The 25,019-nt window shown below is 48.4% G+C and overlaps 1 protein-coding gene across 1 annotated transcript in view; it reads right to left on the reverse strand.

Moving 5' to 3' along the window:
- The window catches only part of ADCY9 (adenylate cyclase 9), a 122,958-nt gene that overhangs the window by 19,009 nt on the left and 78,930 nt on the right, over positions 1-25,019 (reverse strand). Inside the window, exons 4-8 of the mRNA XM_061208907.1 lie at positions 12,767-12,871; positions 11,056-11,273; positions 6,762-6,864; positions 3,736-3,944; positions 396-555 (exon numbers count right to left, since the gene is read on the reverse strand). Coding sequence (XP_061064890.1) covers positions 396-555; positions 3,736-3,944; positions 6,762-6,864; positions 11,056-11,273; positions 12,767-12,871 — 795 coding nt within the window. The remainder of the gene's footprint in view (positions 1-395; positions 556-3,735; positions 3,945-6,761; positions 6,865-11,055; positions 11,274-12,766; positions 12,872-25,019) is intronic.

Raw genomic sequence — 25,019 nt, forward strand, 5'->3', positions numbered from 1 at the left:
CCACACTGAGAAGCCCGCGCACTGCAACGAAGAGTAGCCCCCGCTCTCCACAACTAGAGAAAGCCCGCGTGCAGCAACAAAGAACCAACACAGCCAAAAATAAATAAATAAAATAAAATTTTAAAAAAACCGATTTGGGACACCAAGAGGGGTTGGAGAGGACACAGGTCCACCAGGGAATCTCCCCAGGGCAGCCCCCGGGCTGACCTCCCTGCCCGCTCCTCTGTCCCAGGCAAGTCTTTTAAAAAGACAAGTTCAAAGGACTGACAAAGAGTTTGCGCCTCTTTAAGGGCCTATATTTAAATTGCTGTCCCAAGCCATCAGGCTTATATTTTAAAAAAGTGATCAGGGAGTCCAGAAGAGCACCGACACAAAATCACCAAGACTTTACTTACGTGTATGTTTGTCTCAAATTCGGAGGTGACATGTGAATAGACCGCGAGGGCGGGGAGGGACACCAGGATGGCCCCGATGAAATGGCGCGGGAGCCAGCCAGCTATCCACTCCAGCAGGCGCTTGGTACAAGCCATCACATCCTCCAGGAAGAACACCATCCTGGGAGCGGGGGGAGAAAGGAGAAATGGGGTATCTGTGGGTGGGGGACCCACAGCCAGGGCCACTCCCAACCCTGGCCTATGCTGTGGCCGCTGGTGTGGGCGGTGGGCAGAACCCCCGCCTCCCTTATTTTTGATCAATGGCAAGTAAACTGGACTCACTGAGCTCACCATACCATATTTTAAGGTTACTTGCTGCATTCGGATAAGATGTGCTTGTAAAAGACAAGCATAGGCCTCTGTGAGTCTAAATGGAGCATGTAAGAACCAGGCAGGCAAATACTAACAGGTCCCGAAAAAGGTCACCTGTCACCTGTTACTGCCTGCTTCTAGGGAGGTCTCAAGTGGGTGGTTCAGGAGGTGTTCGGAATTTTGTGGGGCTTTTTTGGTGCCTCAGTGGTTGCAGGTGCTACTGGCACCAACGGGCAGGAGCTGGGGATGGGTGATGTCCCGTGATGCACACCGAGGCTCTGCCCTGAGCCCCACATGACTGCTACACACCCCCTGGACAGAGAAAACCTGCTGACGATGACTTCAGCCTAGAGCCTAACTGCGTTTCATTTACAAACAGAAAGTGGTTTCTGTATGGCAGTAATATACACCGAATTTTCCAGGAGTGCAGCTACTGGGTAAACCAAACAAGATTACCCGTAGTTTTATTTGGGACACCACCAAGAGTCGTCAGCATCTCAGAAACCACATCACAGGCTCCTGGGGCTCATACCACCAAACCCGCACACCCATAACAGTCCGCATTGGGAGCTGTCATATTATCAGTGCACAAGGGCAAACAGCTGACGACTTTGGCATGGCTGCCCAGGTGGCGATGCCCTGGCATATTCGAGGTGAAGCGCTACACGTATATTATTTTAAAGGGCTTTCTTGCCATTTCTCCTTCACATTGGAGTGATGGCATTTCATTGATTGCTTCTGAAATTGTGTGTATAGGTGGGCTATACTTCAGGGTAGGGATGTGGCATCATAAAACGTTTTTCATGGAGAATGGGGAGCTGAGTGCGTGGGGCCGAGAACTGCTGCTCTGCAGGAAGAATCCCTGGGTCACCAGCAGCGGGAGGTGGAGGAGAGGGCACTGGGGGTCCGCCTCCGGAGCGAGACCCATGCACACAGCCCCTTCTAAAGACACCTCGGTGAGGGTGCAGGCGGGGCAGGCCCACTTCCCTTGCCTTCAAAGGCACAAAGCCTGTCAAGGGCCTCTCGCATCCACCCAGGCGTCCACACCTTCAGTTACTAGTGTAGGTCCTTATTGACCTAGGGTCCCATATCCACCCTCAGTGAGGCCAGAGGAAATCCCCCAGGCCCCGCCCTCTCCTGGGCAAGGACATCACACCAGAGGCTCGGGCAGGAGCAGAGTGGCCCTGCAGAGACGTGGGTGCTCCGGGCACAGCCAGGCCTGGCGCCCTCATGGCCTGCAGTCCTCTGCAGTCCTTAACCTGGCTTAGCCCAGATTTTTTCAAATTGGGTCCGAAGAACAGGGAACAATCATGTAAAGGGTTCTTTAGAAAAGGTATGGAGAAAACGCTTGCCTCAGAGGGATCAAGAGCCTTAACCAGTTGTGGGCCCCGCATCGGACAGAAACTCAGGGCAGGGAGGGGAGTGATTGGAAGTGGGTACTGGCTTTTCTTTGGGGTGACAGAAATGTTCTAAAATCATATGGTGGTGACGTTTGCACAATTCTGTAAGTTTATTAAAAATCTGTGAATTGTACACTTATGAGTGAACTTATTATTTGTGAGTTATATCACAATAAAGCTTGTTTTAAGAAGAAAAAAAGACTAGGGGCCAGAGGATGCCTTGTTTTGGTCCCTTCGGGTGTCCCCAGGCCCAGGGCAGGCCCACAGAGGGCGCAGTTCGTTTGGAAGTGGGTCCCAGGCAGCTTGTGGAGACATGGATGGAGGCAGGCCCAGGGGAGGGCTGTGCTGGGGAGGAGTCACCTGCTGTGGGCAATGCAGCTCCACGCTGGTGGCGAATCTGGGGAGATGGCGAGGATGCGCCTTAGAGTTCTCTCCACTGGGAGGAGGGGGAGGGAAGGGAAGAGCCCCTGGCAGCCAGAGAAAGCCCTTGGCAAAGGGCTGAACGGGCCTCAGTGAGGAGTTGGGGGGGGGGAGGGGGTGAGCGTGGAAGGGAGGGGGCAGGTGTCCAGCTCATCCATTTCAAAGGGAGGGATCTTGCATTTGGGAGTCTCAGGGCCAGACCTGAAGCTGTGGTTTCCTGTCCTGGGATGTTGGGGAGGAGTAGAAACTCAAGGTCAGGGCCCTTTAGCCCATTTCTCTCCGATCCCCAGTGTGGGGCTGTCCTGCTGAGAGGACAGGGCTGGAGGAAGGGGGTGGGCCTGGTGCAAGGACCCAGCATGAGTGGAGGCCCTGTTTGTATCAGTAGAAACATTGTGAGCTTCCTGAGTGGGGTGGAGCCTGAAACTGAAGGCAGGCTGGGCTAGTGCTGAGGGCCCAGCCTCCCAGAGGGACTCTGCAGTCTCTTCGGACACTGTCCGTTTTTAAATGGGTTGACTGTCTTTTTATTATTGAGCTAACATTCTAGATATTAGACCCTTGTCACGGATATGATTTGCAAATACTCTCTTCCATCCTGTAGGTTCTCTTTCACTTTAGGGTGAAAAGTGATGATGGTGTTCTTTGAAACATGAAAGTTTTAAATTTTGATGAAGTCCATCTTAACTATTTTTTCTTTGGTTGCTTGTACTTTTCATGTCGTATCTAAGAAAGCGTTGCCTGATCCGAGCTCATGAAGACTTGGGCCTGTGCTTTCCTCTAGGGGTTTATGGTTTCACCCTTACATTCAAGAGAGGCACCTGCTGATGTGCTGGCAGCCCCCTACCAGCTGTACCCTGTACACCTACCTCTTTTCTTTCTCTGCCCTGCTTTCTTATTCCCTATCTTCCCACTTTCTCTCTTTAAGTATCTGATTTGGGAGATCAGCAGACTAGTTGGTGGCATTAGGGCTGCAGAGGACAATGACCCACTGGTAAGGTGAGTGCCCACCTGTACTGAGGGCCCGGGTTGGTGAGGGAGGAGCCAGTGAAGCAGGCTGGGGGAGGGAAGAAAAGAGGACCATCCCCGAAATGGGTTATGGAGACAGCTGGCTGTTCCACCAGCAGAGGGAGCTAAAGGCTAACAGCTGGGCAGCCCTGCAGGTGGGCCTTTACCTGACGGAGACCACGAGGGACAGGACCTCCAGAAGCAGGGCTGCTCCGAAGACCACCAGGGCAGCCGGCGGGGGTGGCATGGAGGCGGCCCCATACTTCAGGAAGCAGGTGATGGAGAGAATCAGAAACACTGTTGTCGACAGAAACACATCCAGGAGGGAGCTGAAGGTAGCACTGGCAAAAGTCTTCACAGGAGAATTCTTTATAACCTGTTTGGAGGGAGTGTGAACAGATGCTGCTGGATGTATCCTCCTGGAGAAGTATAACCCAGGCGGAAAAAACAGCAGATGCTTGCTGAGCACTTGCCTCCTGCGGACCAGGTACAGGGTGAGTAGTGCTTCAGGCAGGCCGTCTCCTACCCCACCTAACAGTGAAGAAACTGAGGCACAGAGAAGTGAAGAAACTTGTCCAAGGTCACACAGCAACTGATTACAAACCAATTAAGTTCTCACAGGCATGTGACGCCCTGAGCCTGAAAGGCGAGCTATCCACAGGCAAAGTCAGTGACTCTGCGTCTGTAGAGACAGTAGCAGGAAAGCCACATGCTAGAAGCTTCCACTGAACGCTGGGTCCCAGGCTCAGGGTATGTGAAAGCTGGCTTCATACAGAAGTAGGAGGTCAATAGCAACAGTGACAGCAAGAGCCTGCTCTGGGCCTGGACGCTGTGCAGGGCTCGAGGGCAGGCATGAAACAACCCCCTTGGGGGCTCATGGCCTAATGGTGGGACAGACAGGAGTCTGAGATGGGTGGTGTCATCAGTGTAACAAAGCGATATGCACATCATGTCAGGAAATCACGGGAAGGAGGGAGAAAATGACGACAACACCAGAGTCTGAGAGAGACTGGTTCCAGGCACCATGTGGACCCTTTGGGGGCACGACCTCAATCAATGTTCACACAGCCCTCAAGGAGGAAATGCTCCCAATCTCAGGGCACAGGCTGGGAGGCTGAGGTGAGGTGGCCACTCGAGGTCACACAGCCAAGGAGGAGCCCGGCCAGGGGCTGTGGCATCTTGATCATGTCACCTACTGTCCCTGTGCCTCCATTTCCTTATCTGGAAAGAGGGATAAAATGGGACCCTGCACCTTATGGGTACTGGGGATGCTTAGATGGGAAATCACAAAGTGCAGCGGGGGCCTAATGTGGGGGCGGCTTGGAGCCTCTCACTGTTCCTGCATCGCTCCCGTCCTCGCCAGCTGGCCCTGTGGTTCAGGGATAGTGTCCCACCTGCGCCCCAGGCCTCCGGGCTCATCTACTCCCGTTACCTACAACTCAGCCACGTGACCTTTATACAACACAGTCTGATGGTGCCAACTCCTGTTCTGGATCCTTCAATGGCTCCCCTGGCCTTTAGCATAACGTCCACAGTGTGGGAAGCTGTCATCGGGCCCCTGCCCACCTGCCACTTCCACCCCGTCTGCCAGACAGAAGCGCCCACAGCTCCCCTGGATGCACCCAGGCTCTGTCTTATCTCCAAGGTTAGGTTTGCAGGTGCTGGCTCCCCTCTGGAACGTTCCTTAATTCAGTTAATTGCTAGTCCTCCCACTAACACAGGCTCCTTCTGGGCCCTCAACCTGGGGTTGGTGTGCTCTGTGGCCATTACGGGGCCCCTGGGTCTGGATTCTCATTTCTGCCGAGTTACTGCTTCCCTGTGTCTGTCGACGCTACACCCCAGCCTCAGGAGCAGGACCCGGCGGTGCAGACGCTCAGTGAGCATTTGGTGACCTGTGCCCTCTGCTGGGGAGGCTCTGTACTCAGCACCGGGAGTGGGTGGGAGCTCCTGGCCCTGAATCAGGCGGGTGCCCAATCCTAGCGATGGGATCTCGGCCACTCGGCCTTTCCTGGCCTCGGCTTTCTTTTGGTAAAATGGTGATAATCATAAGCTTCCTTGAAGGGTTGCTGTGAGGATTAAGGTTGCTGTTTTGCCTTAAAGGCACCAACCAACCAACTCCCAAGTCCACGAGAGGAGCCTCGCCTGGGGTATTAACGGATATTCACCACCCAGGAGGCTGACGAAACTCAACCCCACAGGCATGAACTGCCCTGTCTGGTTCACCAGGACTCTCGGGGTTGGTCAGGGCCTGGATGTAACAGACACTGAGGGATGATCTGCTGGATGAACGAATGGAGTCAAATGAGAAATCCTTCTGGCTCTGGGGTTGGGAGGGTATGCATTTTTGACCTTGGAACACTAAGCTGGGTTAGATTTGGGAAAAATGCAGGGAGCTGGCTTCTTGGAACTCAAACCAGGCTCTAGGTTCTCGTATTTATTCATCGTTTCCACCAAGCTCTACTGAGCACTTGTGGGTGTGGGGACTGGATGCCACGTAGAGTGGAGATGAGAGACAGGGTCCTGCCTCCCAGAGTGGAGAGTCCAGGGGGAGGCATACGATTCAACAGTCCCACAAGAAGAGATTACAAACTGGGATGCAGCTGCGGAGAAACAGTATAACGGGGGAAAAAATCCAGTCTGGGGTCCGGGAGAGTTTCTTAGAGGAAGTGATGTTTGGGCTGAGAGTTACAGGACAACAGGAGTTAAGGCAGGGGAGGGGCAGTGGAGGAGGGCTCAGCACCAAAGCAGGCGGGAGAGCGGAGCAAGGTGAAAGCCCTCTCAGCTCTTGTCCCATTTCAGTAGGAAGAAAGCCGACAGGGAACAGGGGGAGAAATCCTGCTTGAGAACAGAGAATAGGTGGGGCTGGAGCTCCCCATCACCCCTCTCACCCCGTACTAGGCCTCCAGGGGCTGGAGCACAGCCAAGGGCGCCTGGGGATGCACCAGCTACAGAGGAGAGGGACCGGGAGATGACAAGCCTGGGTTGTTGTAGAGAGATTTGGGGTTTTCTCCCTTGTGGGGATAAATTCACATACAGGTGAAATTTAGGGCTTACGGACTGTGGGAAATCAATATGAGCCGTCAATTTCCTGTCACTCAGGAAAACAAAAATGGCCTCCAAAGCACAAGACTAATCGTGAACTGTGCAGTGAAAACGACGCATGTCTTTGGTAAAATTATAAGGAGCCACGCACCTCTTCTTGATAGCTGGTCCTGTAGGCTTGTTCTAGCTCCTGATCCAGGAAGTTCAAGCTGAACTGATTAATGGGTGGCTTAAAAAAATAATCTTTCATCAGGCTAGAAGAGACGATAAATGCAATCAATCAACGTGCAGCACAATCGTTATATTTATTTTATCAGAAGATCACAGTTACCTACTGAAACGCCATTTGTGAAGCGTGTCACAAAAGCTGTACCTAAAAGTCACCATACAATAGACATTGCTCAACTGCCCCTCTTAGAACATGTCTCTGGAAAGTCCTTCATGCTTCTAAACATAATCCCATTTTAGGTTTCACCTCCACGAAAGAATGCCCATTCACCATTAATATAACACACATCATCAGAACCGTGCTTTTGAAAACATCTTCCTAACGTCCAGAATTAGAATAGAAGGAGGCAGCAGCTTTTTTGTTCTATAAAATGCTCCCTTCCAAAGGACCAGCAGATCCCTGTACTGAGCGTACTTATGTTGATTTGGAGGCTTCCTTGCAAACATAATTCAGAACCGGCTGTCCTGTCACTCAGAGTACTGACAGTAATTACCACTGTCACCGCTAACAGGTTGTTATCACAAAATTGTGTTTATAGTTAGTGTAATTTTGGTGCTATTGTCACATATGCAGATTGCATGTGAAACCTGAAAAATGATAATGCTCAATGATTTTAATAGCAGAGAAATCAAGCCTGCTTTACGTGACTCTTTCATTCTTTTACGGACTGCTAGCAAATAGTCATATCCTTTTTATCCTGCAGAAAATTACTATAAATTTAAGGGAATGTTAGCATAATTTCAGAAGGCAAATGCAGCTGTGGGATGTCTCTCTCCCTCACATAATAACTACTAGAATTAAATCCTATGATATATGTAAAGAGCCTATCATGTGCCTGACACACAGTAGAGTTCACTGTAGTTCCTCCTTTCCCTGAAGCAGAGTGGGCTCTCTTTTTGTGCTAAGTGTGCAATACCTTACTGGGCTCTCAGACTTATAAAAGAGAAAATTCTATCCCCTAATGTTGACCCCCTATCCTCCCCTCCACTTGGCAAGTATGGACAGAGGGAAAAACAACAAAGCAGCTATAAGAAGGAAATGTAATGGTTTCATTTTTGCAGTCAAGTGGCAGGATCCACACTATAAAATGTACTGCTCATTTGAGATTAATATTGGGAGGTTCCACTTCTGGGAATGGAGATTAGCTCCTGTTAGATCAATCGTCTCTCAGATAACAACTATAAACCCTGAACAAAATATAAAAACAACTCCTGGCAGGCACTGGCAATTGACCAAAGCAGTAAGCAAATGGAGGAAAGCCACACTTGGAACAGGTTGAATTTCTTGTGGGGTTTTTTTTTTCTTTTCTTTTTTGCCTAAAGAGAGTCATTAGTCAGCACCACGTGTAGGATGGCTAAAACTCAGAAAAACTACAGTTTTACTGACCTGGAAAACCAGAAAATAGAAGGAATAGTGGCTGCCCACCTCAGGGGAGACAGAGTTTGGTGTTTGAGTTCAGATGAGTTAACTGTCTACTAAAACAAACAAAAAGTTGATATTCTTCAAAGGAACGTAACAGAATCCAGATTTTCTAACCATTGTACATAATGTGCACAATGCAATTCAAAATTACTAGACAAACAAGGAAACAGGAAACCATGATCCATCCTCAACAAAAAAGCAATCAATAGAGACCAACCTGAGATTACCAAGAGGTTGGAATTGGAGGTTGGGGTTTATAATGTATATGGATATAATACATGTGAAAACTGTAACATAAGGAATGAGAAGAGAGTAATGTACCTATACAGTTGTAAGATTTCTACATTTAAAATGAAATGATACAGGGACTTCCCTGGTGGCACAGTGGTTAAGAATCCGCCTGCCAATTCAGGGGACACAGGTTCAAGCCCTAGTCCGGGACGATCCCACATGCCGCGTAGCGGCTAAGCCCGTGCACCACAACTACTGAGCCTGCACTCTAGAGCCCACGAGGCACAACTACTGAGCCCTTGCGCCACAACTACTGAAGCCCACATGCCTAGAGCCCATGCTCTGCAACAAGAGAAGCCACCGCAATGAGAAGCCCGCGCACCACAACGAAGAGTAGCCCCCGCTCACTGCAACTAGAGAAAGCCTGCATACAGCAATGAAGACCCAACGCAGCCAAAAATAAACAAATAAATAAATTTATAAAAAGAAAAAAAGTGAAATGATGCAACATTAACATAAGAAGACTATAAAAATAAAAGACTGCCTAGAGCAACCATTAAAAGAAAAATAATGCAAAGAGGTATGGCTAAAAAGCAAATAAATATATTAAAATATAATTAAAAAGGCAGAGATTGTCAGAATGATTTAAGGAGCAAGACCCAAAAGAGATGTATTTCAAATATAAAGACCCAGGTTAGAATTTTTTAAAATGGAAAATGATGTAGCATGCAAACAGTAAGAATAAGAAGACTAGAGTGACTATGTTAATATCCGATAAAGCAGTCTTCAAGACAGAGTATTACTGGGCACAAAGAGAGACACTTCAAAATGATAAAAGGATTATTTACCAGGGATATATAACACTCATAAATGTGTATGTACCTAAAAAAGAGCTTCAAAATACCTGAAACAAAAATTGTCAGGACTACAGAGAGACACAGACAATTCCACAACCACAGCTGGAGATTTTAACATCCCTATCTCAATAAGTGATAGAACAAGAGACAAAAAAGTCAGTAAAGAGACAGATGATCTGAACATTACTGCCAACCACGTGGACCTAATTGAGGTTTATGGATCACAACATCCTGAGAATGCAAAATATGCATTCTTTCAAATGCACATGGTATGTTTACCAAAACAGACCACATGTGAGACCACAGAACAAGTTTCAATAAATGTAAAAGGAATGAAGTCACATAGTATATGCCTTTGACTACAATGACATTAAATCAAACATTAATAACTAACATATGTAAATACCGTTTTTCACTAAAAGGAGCCAGGGCTCTTTGGAGAAACGGCTGATTCCTGAGCTGAGGCAGGGAAGATATAAAATGAGCCTGTTGTGCTGGAAAGTAAGAAATCACTCAAAACAAATGAAGGAGCCGTGTCGAAAGGACACAGGAGCCAGCCTGAAGGGGGGCTCCCAAAGGCCAGATTCGGGACAACTAGAGCATCAAACTCTAATTAGGACAGTGATAAATGATGTCCTGTTAAGTAAAACAGGACTTCATGAGGGTTTATATGGATTTATAAATCTATAGATGGATACATTAAGTAATAAGTGGGGAGGAGCTCTTCTTTACTGCAGAATGCCAAGCCCCAAATGATAAATGCACAGTCAGCGCTGAAGCAGGAAAACTGCCATTTTGACCAACATAGTAAAGACGGTTTCAACCAAGAACCATCAATGGAGATTAAGTCTAGGGAAGTGTGGTGAGGAATGGGATCTTTACATGATCTGAAAGCATCTTCCCACAGATGGCCGACTAGTCACAGGGAGAAAATGAGTACAGACTGGAGAAGTTGGCAACACTCGCCCAGCTGATCAACATCACTGCCCCTGATGAAGGTCAAAGGGGGCACCATGGGCCTCTGGATCTGGTGCCTGAGAAGACACATCACCACCGTGGGATCTGGACACACAAGCAGCCTGGACAGAATCGTGAGGAGATGTCACACAAATCCAACTTCAGGAATATTTTATAAAAGAGCCAGGCCTGCATGTTTCAAAAATGTCAATGTCATGGAAGATCAAGAATGGCTGAGGAACTGCCCCAGATTTAAAGACTGAAGAGGCCTGACAACCGAATGGTGCAGCATGTGATTCTCTACCGTGCTATGGGGGACACGTGGGACCACCCAACAAAACCGGAATAGGAACCGCAGACTGGGTAAAACACCTCATCAGTGTTAAATTTCCTGAAGTAGGTAGCTATGATCATGTGCAAGAACACCCCTGTTTTCAGGAAACACAGTTTTAAGGGGTAGAGAGCACGATGTGTCTAACTTACTGTCAAATGGTTCAGAAAAAAAATAATAAATTTCACAGGGAGAGAGAGGAGAATAAAACAAGCAGAGTAAAATGTTAAAAGTTGGTAAATCGGGCAAAGGGTGTAAAGGGAATCTTTTGTATTATTCATGCCACTTTTCTGTAGGTTTCAAATTATTTCAAAATACATTGACAATGGAAGGCAAATGCGTGGGGGGTGAGGTGACTCAGAAAAGGGGGAGCTTCTACCTGCAAATCTTTGCTTTGAGGCAGGTGGCTGCATCTTACCTGTCTTCCTTGATAACATCAACAAAATGGGCATCCGTTTTCTCCCGGATGTTCTTGAACCTCAGCGGAAGGAGGGCTGACTGGTCCAAGCTCACACCTGCCCACCTTCCCTTCTCCTGTAAGATCTCGCACAGGGAGGTCTGACTGTTGGTGAGCTTCTCCTCCGGGGGAGGGCTCAGCAGTCCGTTTTGCGTTTTGGAACTGGGTCCTCCAGAAGCCTGTGTCAGGATAAGGGGGTGGGGACAGACACAGAGGCTGAGGCGTGAGATGCAGCAGCACTATCCCCCGTAACACGGCCATACCGGAGCCCCCTGGACTGCGCCCCGCACACCACAACCTGCACCTTTGGATCTCTGCTCTAACCCGAGCGCTCTGCCTCTCTGCCGGTCCGCTTCTCCCCATTCCCCCTGGCTCCTCCAAACACACCTCCAGGCGCCCAGGACAGTGGTGTCATGGGAAGAGCCGGTAAGGAGGTCAGAGGGAAGACTAAGGCAGGAGTTGGGGAGGCTCCCAGAGTTTCCTGACCACAGAACCAGCAATCCAGAAGCCAGGAAGACTCGAAGGAAGTGCAGGGGTGGATCCAGGGAAAGGAAACCCAGAGCTGTAAGGGCTGCGGCTTAAGAAGGGGTGACTGATTTGCATTTCTCTAATAATCAGTCACCCCAAGCAACCTAAATGTCCATTGACAGATGAATGGATAAAAAAGGTGTGGTACATATATACAATGGAATATTACTCAGCCATAAAAAGGAATGAAATTGGGTCATTTGTAGAGATGTGGATGGACCTAGAGTCTGTCATACAGAGTGAAGTAAGTCAGAAAGAGAAAAACAAATATCGTATATTAATGCATATATGTGGAATCTAGAAAAATGGTACAGATGAACCTAGTTCCAGGGCAAAAACAGAGACACAGACATAGAGAACGGACATGTGGACACAGTGGGGGAAGGGGAGGGTGGGATGCTTTGGGTTTTTAGGATTGACATATACACACCACCATGTGTAAAACAGATAGCTAGTGGGAACCTCCTGTATAGCACAGGGAGCTCAGCTTGGTGCTCTGTGATGACCTAGATGGGTGGGATGGGGCGATGGGAGGCGGGCTCAAGAGGGAGGGGATATATGTATATATAAAGTTGATTCACTTCGTTGTCCAGCAGAAACTAACACAACATTGTAAAACAATTGTACTCCAATTAAAAAAAAAGAAGGGGTGACTTGACACAAATGATGTGGAATGACCCAGCATCATGCAGGTCCGTGGGCCAACGACCCGAGGGTGAGGATGACAGATTTGCGCCTCCCTGGAGAGTCGTCTGATTCAGAAGCTTGCTTGGAGGCTCCTGGGTCTGGTCTCCAGGCGAGACTTCTCTGCACTGCCCTTGCTGCTGGCCTAACCCAAGCCCTCCTCACGCCCCACCTCTCACCCTAAGGGTTCCCCTCTTCTCCTTCCACATCCACATCCCACCAGCCGTTGAGTCCAGCTTCCAGCCCTGCAGGTCTCACTGCCCGTCAGGGTATCCCATGCAGGTCAGCATCCATCCTGCTCTTTATCGGTCTGTTCAAAACCCAGAGGACTCGAAGGTATGCAGTGGTGTCACCCAAGAGGAGTTGCCCTCGGAACTGAGAAGCTGACCAGACAGGATGTCCTCTCAGGTGGGTGCACCAGGAGAGGCACTGACAGGGACCACAGCCCAGAGCGGGTTACCTTGGTGCTGTTCTTGGGCTCCTCCTGACAGCCATTCTGGACTGCTCCGCCTTCGGCGCCAGCTTCCAATTTGGGAGCAAATGTGATTCTGCACGACGGGCAGGTCTACGAGAAAAACACAGACCATAGGAGCTCACTCAGGCAACATGACCTCACTACGTGATTCAAACAAGTCAGCTGCTGTTGCAATTTGCTGTCACACAGAATGGCGCAACCAAATGGAAGGCTTACCGAACCACTCAAGATGAGTTAAAAATGAACTGGCTGGGGCTTCCCTGGTGGTGCAGTGATTAAGAATCCGCCCGCCAACGCAGGGGACACAGGTTCGAGCCCTGGTCCATGAAGATCCCACATGCCGCGGAGCAACTAAGCCCGTGCGCCACAACTACTGAGCCTGCGAGCCACAACTACTGAGCCCACGCGCCACAACTACTGAAGCCCGCGCACCTAGAGCCCGTGCTCTGCCACACAGAGAAGCCACGGCAATGAGAAGCCCGCACACCGCAATGAAGAGTAGCACCCACTCGCCACACTTAGAGAAAGCCCGCGCACAGCAACGAAGACCCAACACAGCCAGAAAAAAAGAACTGGCAGCATGAAAATGGAAAATAAACCACACAAAGACCTGTACGTGAATGTGCCCTAACAGCTTCTACTTTTTAGGAGAAACAACTCAGATGTCCATCAGCAGATGAATGGATCAACAAAATGGGGCATATCTACAGAACAAAACATTACTCAGCTATCCAAAGGGATGAAGCACTGACACACACGACAACGTGGATGAACCTTGAAAACTCGTTCAGTGAAAGAAGCCAGACACAAAAGGCCACATATAGTGGGATTCCATCTGTATAAAATATCCACAAAAGGCAAATCCACAGTGACAGAAAGGAGATTAGTGGTTGCCAGCGGTGACGGACACAAGGGAATGGGGAGCGACTCTAACCGGTGTGGGGTTTCTTTTTGGGGTGATGAAAATGTTCTAAAACTGACCATGGTGATGGTTGTACAACCTTTCAAACATACTAAAAACCACCAAATTATACACTCTAAAAGGGTGGATTATAACTCAATAAAGCTGTTGTTAAACAAACTAGCCGCCAACCCACACTCAAACACTAAGCGAAGGTTCTCAAGCTCTCTGTGAAGGTGAGCTGTTCTCATAAAGCAGGACAATCGGAGGGATGAGCTTACAGACCCAGCCCTTCTTATTCATTTGCGGGAATTAGCTGACCTAGAAAAAACAAGGCAAGACTCAACACCGCCACATATAGTACAACACAGGGAATACAGACAGTAGTTTACAATAACTACAAATGGAGCATAACCTTTAAAAATTGTCCATCACTATATTGTACTTCTGTAACTTATATAATATTGTACAGCAACTATACTTCAATAAAAAAAAAAAAAGTACCACCATGGATAGTAGAAAGGGCAAGGCTTTCGTTTCTCACAAACCAGGGTTCAAATCCTCGATTCCTTACTGGTTTGGAGACCCCTGTTCAAATCCCTCACCTTGGTTCTCTCCTGTGTGAAATGAGAGTGAAAACACTTTTCTTGAAGACATATTGTAAGGATTTATGAATACGCATGTAGAAAGCCTAGCATTGCTCCTGGCGCTCAGTGTATCCTTAATAAATGTGCTCTTATTATTAATATGATCTGGTAACCTAGACCACTGAGATAATCAACCATCACTGAGATAACAACTGACAGCATCCAGGGGAGAAGACAGACTTATTAGGCTTCAAAAACAATTTCCTAGCGTAAGAATCGTTAAGCACTGGAATACACTGTAGGAGGCTAGATATTATTTCAGAAATTTTAAATAATAAAATTTAAATAAAATAAATGTCACTTAGTGCCTTAGGGCAAGGATATAACCCAGATCACATCCTAAGTTAGATTTCAGGCCTGTACTGTATTCAATAAAAGAAATAAAGATTCTAAAGAGTTGTGTAATTTGGGAATCTGACGCAATGCACCCATTAAATTCGAATGTTCGTATTCATTCAAGAAGTGAAAATATACGTGCCAAAAGAGCTGGCCAAATCAGGGAGTATCATGTCCAAGCAAACAGCAGTACCTAGGTAAAATCTGCTTGTAGCTCGGAAAAAACTGGCATTATTAACAGGGGCAAGATGCTCTAATTGTCAATGGCATACAGTAAAATTATTTTAAAGCACCTCTTGGTATTGACTGAGTTAAACTTCAGAACATGTTGCCAATGGGGCCAATGATCTTCTCAAATGGAAAAAAAAAATCCACTACCACACACATGAAGCGACTCCCCCACCCCCAGAAAAAAGTGCGTGCGTCCACGTGACAGGCCAGCAAGATTCCCAAGGTCCTCCCTAGCAGGTGTGTGTGTGTGTGTGTGTGTGTGTGTAAATGGCTTTGGTGGTGGTAGCGGTGGCAGGCTTGCTTCTCTAGGGAAACACAGCCTTTTCAGGGGCCTACTGATGGCCCAGGGGTAGGATGGATACAGCCTGGAGCGGCAGGGGGGTGTGGAGGGTTGAGACCCTCTGAGCCAAACCCTTAGGCTCCAGGGACTGTCTGTCACCAATCTCGTAAAGACACGATGGAATAGTGAACAGATTCTCTGACCACTTTTCTTTTCTTTTTTTTTTTTTTAAGTATTTATTTATTTATTTATTTATTTTATTTTTGGCTGTGTTGGATCTTCATTGCTGCGCACAAGCTTTCTCTAGTTGCGGCGAGCAGGGGCTACTCTTCGTTGTGGTGTGCGGGCTTCTCATTGAGGTGGCTTCTCTTGTTGCTGAGCACAGGCTCTAGGCGCACGGGCTTCAGTAGTTGTGGCACGCAGGCTCAGTAGTTGTGGTTCGCAGGCTCTAGAGCGCAGGCTCAGTAGTTGAAGTGCACGACCTTAGTCGTTCCGCAGCGTGTGAGATCTTCCCAGACCAGGGCTCGAACCGGTGACCCCTGCATTGGCAGGTGGATTCTTAACCACTGCACCACCAGGGAAGCCCTCTCTGACCACTTTTCAAACGTTAAGTCTAGAGAACAAGTGTAACACAGTGATTAAAGGCACTGGCTTTGAAATCAGACTGTCACAGACTGAATCCTGGTTCTACCACTTAATAGTATGGGAATCTCTCTGAGCCTCAGTTTCCTCCTTCGTTAAATGGGATTGTATCGTAAGGGCAGAATGAGGAGACACATGTAAGGCCGGTCAGAGGTATTTAGATCAGCTCTAATCCCATGGCACTGACCTCCTAGAATGCTGAACTGAGAAGGATGATGAGGTCACGTCCTAGCCCCGAGGGAGGGGACCCATGGGGGCGGGCGATGTCTGCCGTGGGTGAGGGCTTGCGTGTGTGAGCGTGCGTGCATTGACCACACTTGGCTCCACACACGCCTGCAGTGTTGGGGAGTGCTCAGTAAACACTGGTCCTTAACACTGAAACATCGGGTCACTATTCTCTCTGGTTCTGAAGCCGGTGCATACGATCATTTAAAGTCCTTGATCACAGACCGGACAGCCACCGGGCGTCTGCTCTTGCCCAGCCCTGTGTTTTCAGGCATCTCTTGGCATCAGCTTGCTCCTAAGTATCTTCCTCTCCTCAAGTACACCTGATGCACTTGAAGAACAGGCCATCTGCTTCTTAGGAATTCCTCACGGTGTGCTGGCTTTGCATATGGATGATGTTTCATGCATTTAGAGCCACAAATATGCAAAAGTGACTCTCAAACCTATCGGACACCAGAGAGCATACACCCGCTGCAAAGGAGTCCCTGGACAGGAGTCAAGGCCACCCCAGTCAGACACTGCATCCCCTCTCTGACAGGTCTTGGCTGTGAAGGAAGGGGTGGGAGGGCCAGTGGGGACTGGGACTGCCCGTGGGGACCGGGCTGATCTCAGGGGGCCGGGGGCAGGGCTCTTCACAGATGGGCAGCTCAAGTCTACACCCTTTTGGCAAACAGAGGCTGCCGGGCCTGTACCCCATTCTAATGCATGTCCCGCAGAGCTGCCCACAAAAGAACCTCAGGGAGCAAGGACGTGTGTTGTCAGAGCCCGGATGCTCACAACGGTCTAGGAGACTGTGCTCAGGGAGCCCCGGGGTAGAGCAGGATCCGTGAGCGGGACTCCTAATGGTCTGAACGGTGCTCACTCCGCACACTCACAGCAGCTTCATCCAGGGAGTGGGGACCCGGGGGTTGGGGAGGATGCCAGCTGTGGACCCAGGCCCTCCTGTGGCAGGGTGGTTCCTGCAGCACAGGGACCCAGCAGCAGATCATTTCGTTGTACTGTGAAGATGTGGCTCTTTGTCATTCTGTTTCTTCCTCAGCTACTTTCCTTTTCTGGGGGAAACTGTACTGATTCTAACTTAAAAACAAATGAAACAAAAACTTTAGAGAAATCTGTCTGCCCTGATGGAAACGTTCTCATATCTCGACATTCCCTCGATCTGTAGGGGGAGCCTCTTGTGCTCCACGGGGTTCCCGCCAAGCAACGGTGGGACGGTGGGTGGGTTTGTCCACCCCCTCCCCCGAGCAACTTTCCTTTAACTATTTCCAGCTTCGTTTTAATCAGGTTAAAACGTCTCACATACTGGTTTTTGCCAAGCAGATACCTCTGTGAAATGTTTGCCAACCCATTAAAGGCCCATCTCTCCCCCTGAGCAGCTGCTGTCATCTCAGACCCCAAGAAGCCCTTACCAGGAAGAGGGGTTTAGATTCTGGGGACTCTGGGGGGCACGCCCAAACTGAGCAACTGACTTGTAGGGCAGCCCCTCTGCAGACACAGTGGGTCAAAGCTACTGTTCTAATGAGAGCGGCTGCCACGATGTGGAAACGCCTCAGTGCCCAGGACGTGCCAACGAACACTGTCAGGTCCTTATCCACGCCATGCCCACGGTCTCGTGCACCTGATCTCCATTAATCCTCATATCGACGCTGCAAGGCAGAAGTGACTGTCAACAGCGGGGGTCAGACTGCGGGGCTCCTGGCCCCTGACCACCATGCAGCCTCTCTCTGGCCTCCTTTCCTGGCACAAAGAGGACCCAGGAATAATCCTGGCACTTTGATCTCCTCTGCCTTGTTCCCCTGAAGTGACCCAAGCAGTTATGGCCACCTCCTGGTTCCTTTAAGTGGCACCACTGGACACCGGCACCAAGGGGAGCTTCACCAAGACCAGCTAAGGTCTCCAGGACAGAGGACTCTCCGAGCCAAGGAGTGTGCTGGCTGTTGCCTGGGAAACCCGAGATCCCCTGCAGAACAGCCAGGAGCAAACTCTTCATCTTCCCAGATTACCCACGCTTCCCCCCATCTCGGATGTGGGCTCTGGAGGGAAGATTATAACGATTTCTCTAACACGCTTGGGTGCCTTTGCATTGTTTTTAACACATTTCAACACATACACCCTACATCCTCTTCAGAATACATGGCACTGAGCTATAAAATAGTTTTTTCTTCAAGGCTATTTCTCTTCACAAGATAAATCACTTCTAAGCCAACAGCTGTCCTTTTTTCATAACTGTCAAGGGAGGGAGCAGGGAAACCTCTTTTCTGAGAAACGAGGGGGAAACAACATCAGAAAAGTCCTGCTTTGCCTGGTCAGTCTGCTGAACATGACTACTGAGCGAGCTGTCCTCAGACCAGGAGGAGCATCCCTTGCTTCCCAAACTCGAAACCCAAGTTGAACATGGCAGACAGGAGCATGTAGCCAGAGCACATACGACCTACTGAGGCCCATTCTGAGTTCTAAGCTCTTTCCTGTATTACTTTGTTTAGTCCTCACAAGCACCCAGGAAACATATTGTGAGTAGCCCATTTTACATAAGAGGGAACTGAGGCATAGAGAGAAGGGACTGGCCCAGAGTCACAGTTAGAGAATGGCAGGGGGACAACGCCCTTGACCCCAGCCACACATGTGACATCTCGGCGCGAACAGGGACAGCCTGCCGTGCGGGGCAGAGGCCGCCCCGGCTGTGACCTGCCACGGGCAGGTCAGGCACCCTCCCCAAGCAAGCGGATCGGCACAGGCATTCACACTCCCAAATAGATGACTTCTGCTAACAAAATCCTAGAGGAAAGTAGAAGCCGGATATTAGAGGAAAATAGAAACGGTAATTATTACAGAAAAAGAAAGGCATCCAGAAGCGATAAGAACAGAAAAGTGGACAGCCTGCGAATACTGGAGGCAAAACAACAAACAAAACACACACCTGTAAAAACCAGGTGCAAAATCTCTAAGCCACAGAGTGTAGAACCACTGAAACCTCACAGATTCCTGAGCCCTAAGCGACCTAAGTGAGTTTAATAATCGAGGCTGATAAGACAAGAAAAGTGTCACCATGGTGTGGTAAAGTTCCATCAGAAAGTCAAAGGAAGAAGATATTTGGTATTTGGGGAAATTTATTTCATGTGCAGTACTTTACTACCTGATGATGTCAATTAAATGAGCTGGACTAACCTTTCCATTTCAATTCACACGTAATATATAACAACAACAAGCATATTTATATTACATAAAAATAATATAAACATAATATTTTATACATATGTATTAAAATGTTTTATTTTGAAACAAATTTAGACTTAAACAGAGTGGGAAAGACAGTTCAGAGAGTCCCCATACGTCCACCCCAGCTTCCCCTAACGTTACTTAGCATCTTATATGAACCGTGGCCCAGTTACCAAAACTAACAGATTAACACTGGCACGGTACTATTAACCACGCTGCAGATTTTACTCAGATGTCCTTTTCCTGTTCCGGGATCCCACGCACATTTAGTCTCCTCCAGTCTGGGACATTTTTGAAGTGTCCTGGTTAGGTATTTTGTAAAATGTCCTTGAATTTGGATTTGTCTAATGTTTTCTCACGAGTTGACTGAGGTTTAGGATTTGAGGGAAGAAACCCACAGAGGTGATATGCCCTTCTCTGCATGTAACACAGGGTGGGGGGTGGTACATGATACCGCTGGTTTTCTTAATTGTGATGCTAACCATCATCATTTGGTGAAGGTAGGCCCTGCTAGGTTTTCCACTGTCGAGTTACTAGTCTTCCCTTTCTTTCTTTATTTTTTGGCTGTGCCGCATGGCTTGTGGGATCTCAGTTCCCCCACCAGGGATTGAACCCTGGGCCACGGCAGTATAAGCCCAGAATCCTAACCACCAGGGAACTCCCTAACTATTCTTCCCTTTAAAATGAATAAATATCTAAGGGGAGATGCTTGGAGGCTATGCAAATGTCCTGTTTCTCCTTAAACGTCTACCTGCTGATTTTAGAATTCACTGATGGATCTTGCCTGTAGCACTTATTACTGTGATGCTCTAAAGGTGATTTTTCTTTCCCTCACTCCTTCTACAATCTATTAGCTGGAATTCTTCTATAAGGAAGAGTTGTCAATTTATATGTGATGTGCTTCCTCCTAATTGAAGGAAACACACACGTCTCAAAATATAGACACAACTTGAAAAGTCCTTTTTAAAAAAACTTACTTTACATCCACATTTCAGAGCAGCCTTCAGATTACTATTTATTTATTTGTGTTGCAGCTTTATGGAGATATAATTCACGTACCATACAACTCATTATCTAAAGTCTATAATTCAATAGTTTTTAGTATAGTCACAGAATTGTGCAACCATCAACCATCACCACTATCAACTCAGACAACTATTTACAATAAATACTTAATGTCTAAACTACACACACACACACACACACACACACACACACACACAGAGAGAGATAGAGAGAGAGAGAGAGAGAGGGAGAGAGACAGAGAGACAGAGAAAGAGAAATCTATTACTTTTTCCATCTATAATAAAGTAAAAGGCCCTCACTTCCTCAAACTGAACTGACTAAGCCTATTCATAATGATTTTACATACAAATAACAAGGAGATAAGAGAAGTGATCATTTTCTTAGAATCATTTAAAAAGCCATAGCGACTGTCACAGAAGGGTGTTCCTAGGGCAAGTGACCTCAAAGGGAAAGTATAACCCTTGTGAGACAGGACAGGCCCTCTCTGAATCCCCTCACGTGGGTGAATCCACTTTATCAGCCTCATATCACCAACCGTAAACAGGGAGAAACACCCCATGAGCACATGCCCTGGGTTCTGAATAAGGGATTAAGGCAAACTCACGAAGACCAGCCAAGCAGGTGCATCCCACGGAGGTCTTTCAGGGATGACATAAGATGCTCTCACAGCTCATGTGGCTCAATGATTAGGACGGATGTGATAAAACACCATCCACATCTTTGGTTTGCATTTCTTTGCTCTTTGCAAACACGTCAGCCTGGCTATTTTTATTGGCATGCGCAGTCTCCCTCCATCCGTCACCCACAGGGTTCATGATAAATGAGCAGCAGACACCACAGCAGGGCTGGGGCCACACAAAACAGGTTGCACGTGTGCCGTGTCTACATCCCTTACAGCAACGATTAGCTGCAACAACTGAAGGACCCCCTTCAGCTCAGAGCAAACAGGGACCTTCCCGAGAGACTCAGTGACTCCTTGTGGGCGAACCAAACAGCGCCTCCGCCTGCTCCTGTCCTCCCTGCTCCTTCTGCGGTCAGCATCCGCCACTCCGTGCGGACTGAGGGAAAGTGCGCTCCAGGGTCAGCTGAGCTTCTCCAACCCCAGCATTCGCGGCGTGACTTCAGTTAATCTTCACGACAGCCCTGAGAAATTGCCATTTCCCTGTGGCTTACAGCCACGAGGTGACCTGTTCGATCCCAAAGCCAAGGCTTTGAGATGGATCCTCAGCTTTAGGTTCCAGCCTTTCTGAGGCACCCAAGCCACCTTCCGTGACACTGACGTGGCAAGGCCTTGTCTCCTTCCTTGGCTCCCTTCTTGCCTCCTCACCCCAAACCCTCCAGTACCTCTGCAGCTCAGCCCAGAGAGCTGAGTGCCATTCTGGTGGGACCCCCCTCCCCCCAGTATGTGACGTCAGGTCCTTCCTGGGGAGCAGCTCTCACGACCAGCCACTCAAGAAGCCAAGGCTTAGGTGTGAAGGGTCCCCTCTGACGTATGACCTCAAGGCCAAAGCCCTTGACCTCTGCCATCACTACTGTTTCTTAGCAGGTCATCATAGTACTCAGACTATTTACGAAATATCAGGTGGCAATTGTCCAGCTGTGAACTGGGAGATAACTTACAGACACACAGGGTACGTGTGCCAGGAGCAGAAAACAAGTGCTTCATGGGCATCACCTTGGTTCTGCCCAGGCTTCCAGTTCAGCCCTCAGTCTAACTCTGCAGAGCTACGTGTCTCTGCGTGTCATTAAAAAACTAAAAACATAAGCCAAAAGAAAGTCGTAATTATCTACTACATGCCAGGCACCATGCTGGACCCTTCGGAAAAACTTAAGTTATGTAACAAACAGGCCCTGCATTCAAATAGATCAGAGAAAGGGGCGTAAGAAACAAGCAAGTATTTCAGGTTGCGTATGTTATAACCAAGAGGTACAGACCTACTGAATTAAGGCTTCAGAGATGGGGTGGCGGCATCACTAGCTAGAGGAGTCACAGGAAACTAAGGAAGCTGCACGGTGAGAAAAGAGGGGAGTTTATGGGGACAGGGAAGCGATCGCACTGCAGGCGAGAGCAACAGGACCAAGCCTCTGTGGATTCACTCGATGAGAATTTACAGAACACCTTTCCTCTAATTCCTTGGTTCTTTCAAGGAACTAAGGAAACCAAGGCCCTCTAAAACCGAGTTCTCCTGCTGAGTTTATGATTAATCTCTCTGTCCCAAACTTTATTCCTTTTCTTGTCCCCTCTAACCTCAACTCTGTGCTAACTAAACACTCCTCAGCCAGAGTCAGGTGACTAAGATGGCTATCATCAATAACATCACTAACGCACTAAACTGCTGTTGTCGATATCACTGTTAAGGTACAAACTCAGGTTGTTTCTCCAGGGCAAGATGAGCAACAGACCCCCCCCATCCATGGACCACCTGGCCTGAGAATCGTAAACCAGAGACATCCTGGCTCCCAAAACTACGATTAAGAAATGTCACAGAAATGTCACAACACGATGATTAACCCTAGCTTCACTGTTCTTCCCCCCTTTAACTCAAAGACCAAGCTGGAGTGGATCTGAGGCTTGTCTCCCACTCCTTTGCTTGGTGCCCTGCAAATAAACCCTGACTTTGCTGCAGACACCCACTGCCAGAGTTAGGCTTTCTGCACTGTGGGCAAAAGAGCCCTTTTGCTTGGTTACAAAACTCCTTCCACTAGATAAGCACACCCCCAAAAGGTACAGCTTGAAAGAAGAAATCTTTGGTCAAGAGGCCAGAGAATGCTGCATACCACTTCCCTCTCTGGAGACCTATCCATGCATGTTAGCATGCTAAAGGCTCTGAGAAGGCCTGCAGTAAAGAAACCCTTTCAGTGTTGTTTCACCCATATTGACCACAGAACACTTTTTCCGTACTGGACGCCCATTTCTATCCTGAGAAACTACTGTTCAAGGGAACCTACTTGGGGAATCCTCCTTAGACCAGGCCTCTTCCACTGGTCAGGGCTTCCGGCGCTGGGCAGGGGGAGGAGGGAGATGTGGGGAGACAGAAATCCCCATGGGAGTCAACTCCTGTTGGCTGCGGGGCGGCAGCAGCAACAAAGGGAAAGAAGTCTGTTGACAGAAAGAGTCAACAGATCCTGGGAAAGGATGAGGAGGAACTCGTCTGTGATGCAGCGAATCAGAACAGCTCACTGTGGTGCAGACAACATGGAGCAACAAACCAGTGGCACACATGAGCCGCCGACACGCTTGTGGGATAAATCTACTCAGAGAACCTGGAGCAAGAGACTGCGATTTCACTTTTGTATTGTTCAAAAACTCTTACTTGAGGGAAGGCCTTGTATGTCAGATTACAATCTATGTAATCTTTAAAGGAGACCTCAGTTTTCTGCCTTTCAAGTCTAGGATGACGGTTCATAGCGATTCACTTGGTTCCCCGGTGCTTATGCCTCTCAGGCGCCTGCCCTGGCCCGACCTGCACCCAGGAACCAGGGCCCAGAGCAGGGTTGTGAGGAGGGACCCCAAGTGGCAAAGCCTGGCATGGAGACCGGGCCTCTTATCTCCTCATGCTCCTTCCACTCCAACCGTGAATCCCAGGAACCCTATGCTTCAGGGGCGTCCCTCATCTCAGATGTCCTGTTATCCCCCAAACACCATCAAAATACCCCCAAAATTATATTTCATATCCACTCATCTTTCCCTCCTGGAAGGGGCAGAAAGATCCTTTTTTTTTTTTTTTCTCAAATTCCTTTTGGTAAACACAGTTAACTTCATAGATCACAAGATTATTTGGAAAATTTATACATGGCAATAGAGTATGCTAAATAGTTTTTGCCCAATCAGATCAAAAACAAATAAATATATAAATAGGTTTATGACTAGAACAAGAAATGTTCCGTCGGGGGGAGAGAAAACCTTCTTAAGGCAATTTAGCGCAGAATGCCTGTCATTAACACTGCAGGTGTGTGATACAGTGAGGTCCTCAAGGGCACACGCCCGCATGGATAGAAACACACACACACATCACCTAAAGTGGCAGACAAACACAACAAAACATTTATTTTTGGCTTTGAGCTCTATTTCTCTACTTGACTACAGCTCAGTTGGAAGCCTGAGGAAACAATTTCTCCCCAAATAATAAGGCCGTATTTGGAAGCCATGTTTTTGCTCCCCTCCCCACCTAGCTCTTCCCGGCCCATGTTCAGTGGTAGCCTGTGAGCAGGGGGTTCCTCTTTCTGACTCCTGCAAGACAGCAGCCCGGGCAAAGAGTGCAGGCATTAAGGAAATTTCAGCTACATCCGCTGCTATGCATGTGCCAGAGAGCACGGGGAAGGACAGGGTCTAATACCCTATCCTCAACAGGTGTGAGTTTACCCTTCCCCGCTAGGGGACATCTGGTCATGTCTGGAGACCTTGGTTGCCACGCTGGTAAGAGAGGATGCTACTGGCATCTAGTGGGTGGAGGCCAGGGATGCTGCTCAACACCCCACCATGCACAGGACGTCCCCTCCACAAATAGTTCTCTGGCCCAACATGCTGATGGTGTCGAGGCTGAGAAACCCTGCACTAAGTGAACAAAGCACACGATGAAAACAATACGTGTGTGCTGTCCACAAACCTGAACACAGGAACCGCACACAGTGCCTGGATGAGAGACACCATGAAGTCCAACACAGTGAAATAATCTGGACACTGCAGCTGAGTGCCCCATTATGATGCCTTCAGCTGAAGTACCAAGATCGCAA

The sequence above is a fragment of the Eubalaena glacialis genome, chromosome 13 (genome assembly GCF_028564815.1).
Source record: "Eubalaena glacialis isolate mEubGla1 chromosome 13, mEubGla1.1.hap2.+ XY, whole genome shotgun sequence".
Taxonomy (NCBI): Eukaryota; Metazoa; Chordata; class Mammalia; order Artiodactyla; family Balaenidae; genus Eubalaena; species Eubalaena glacialis.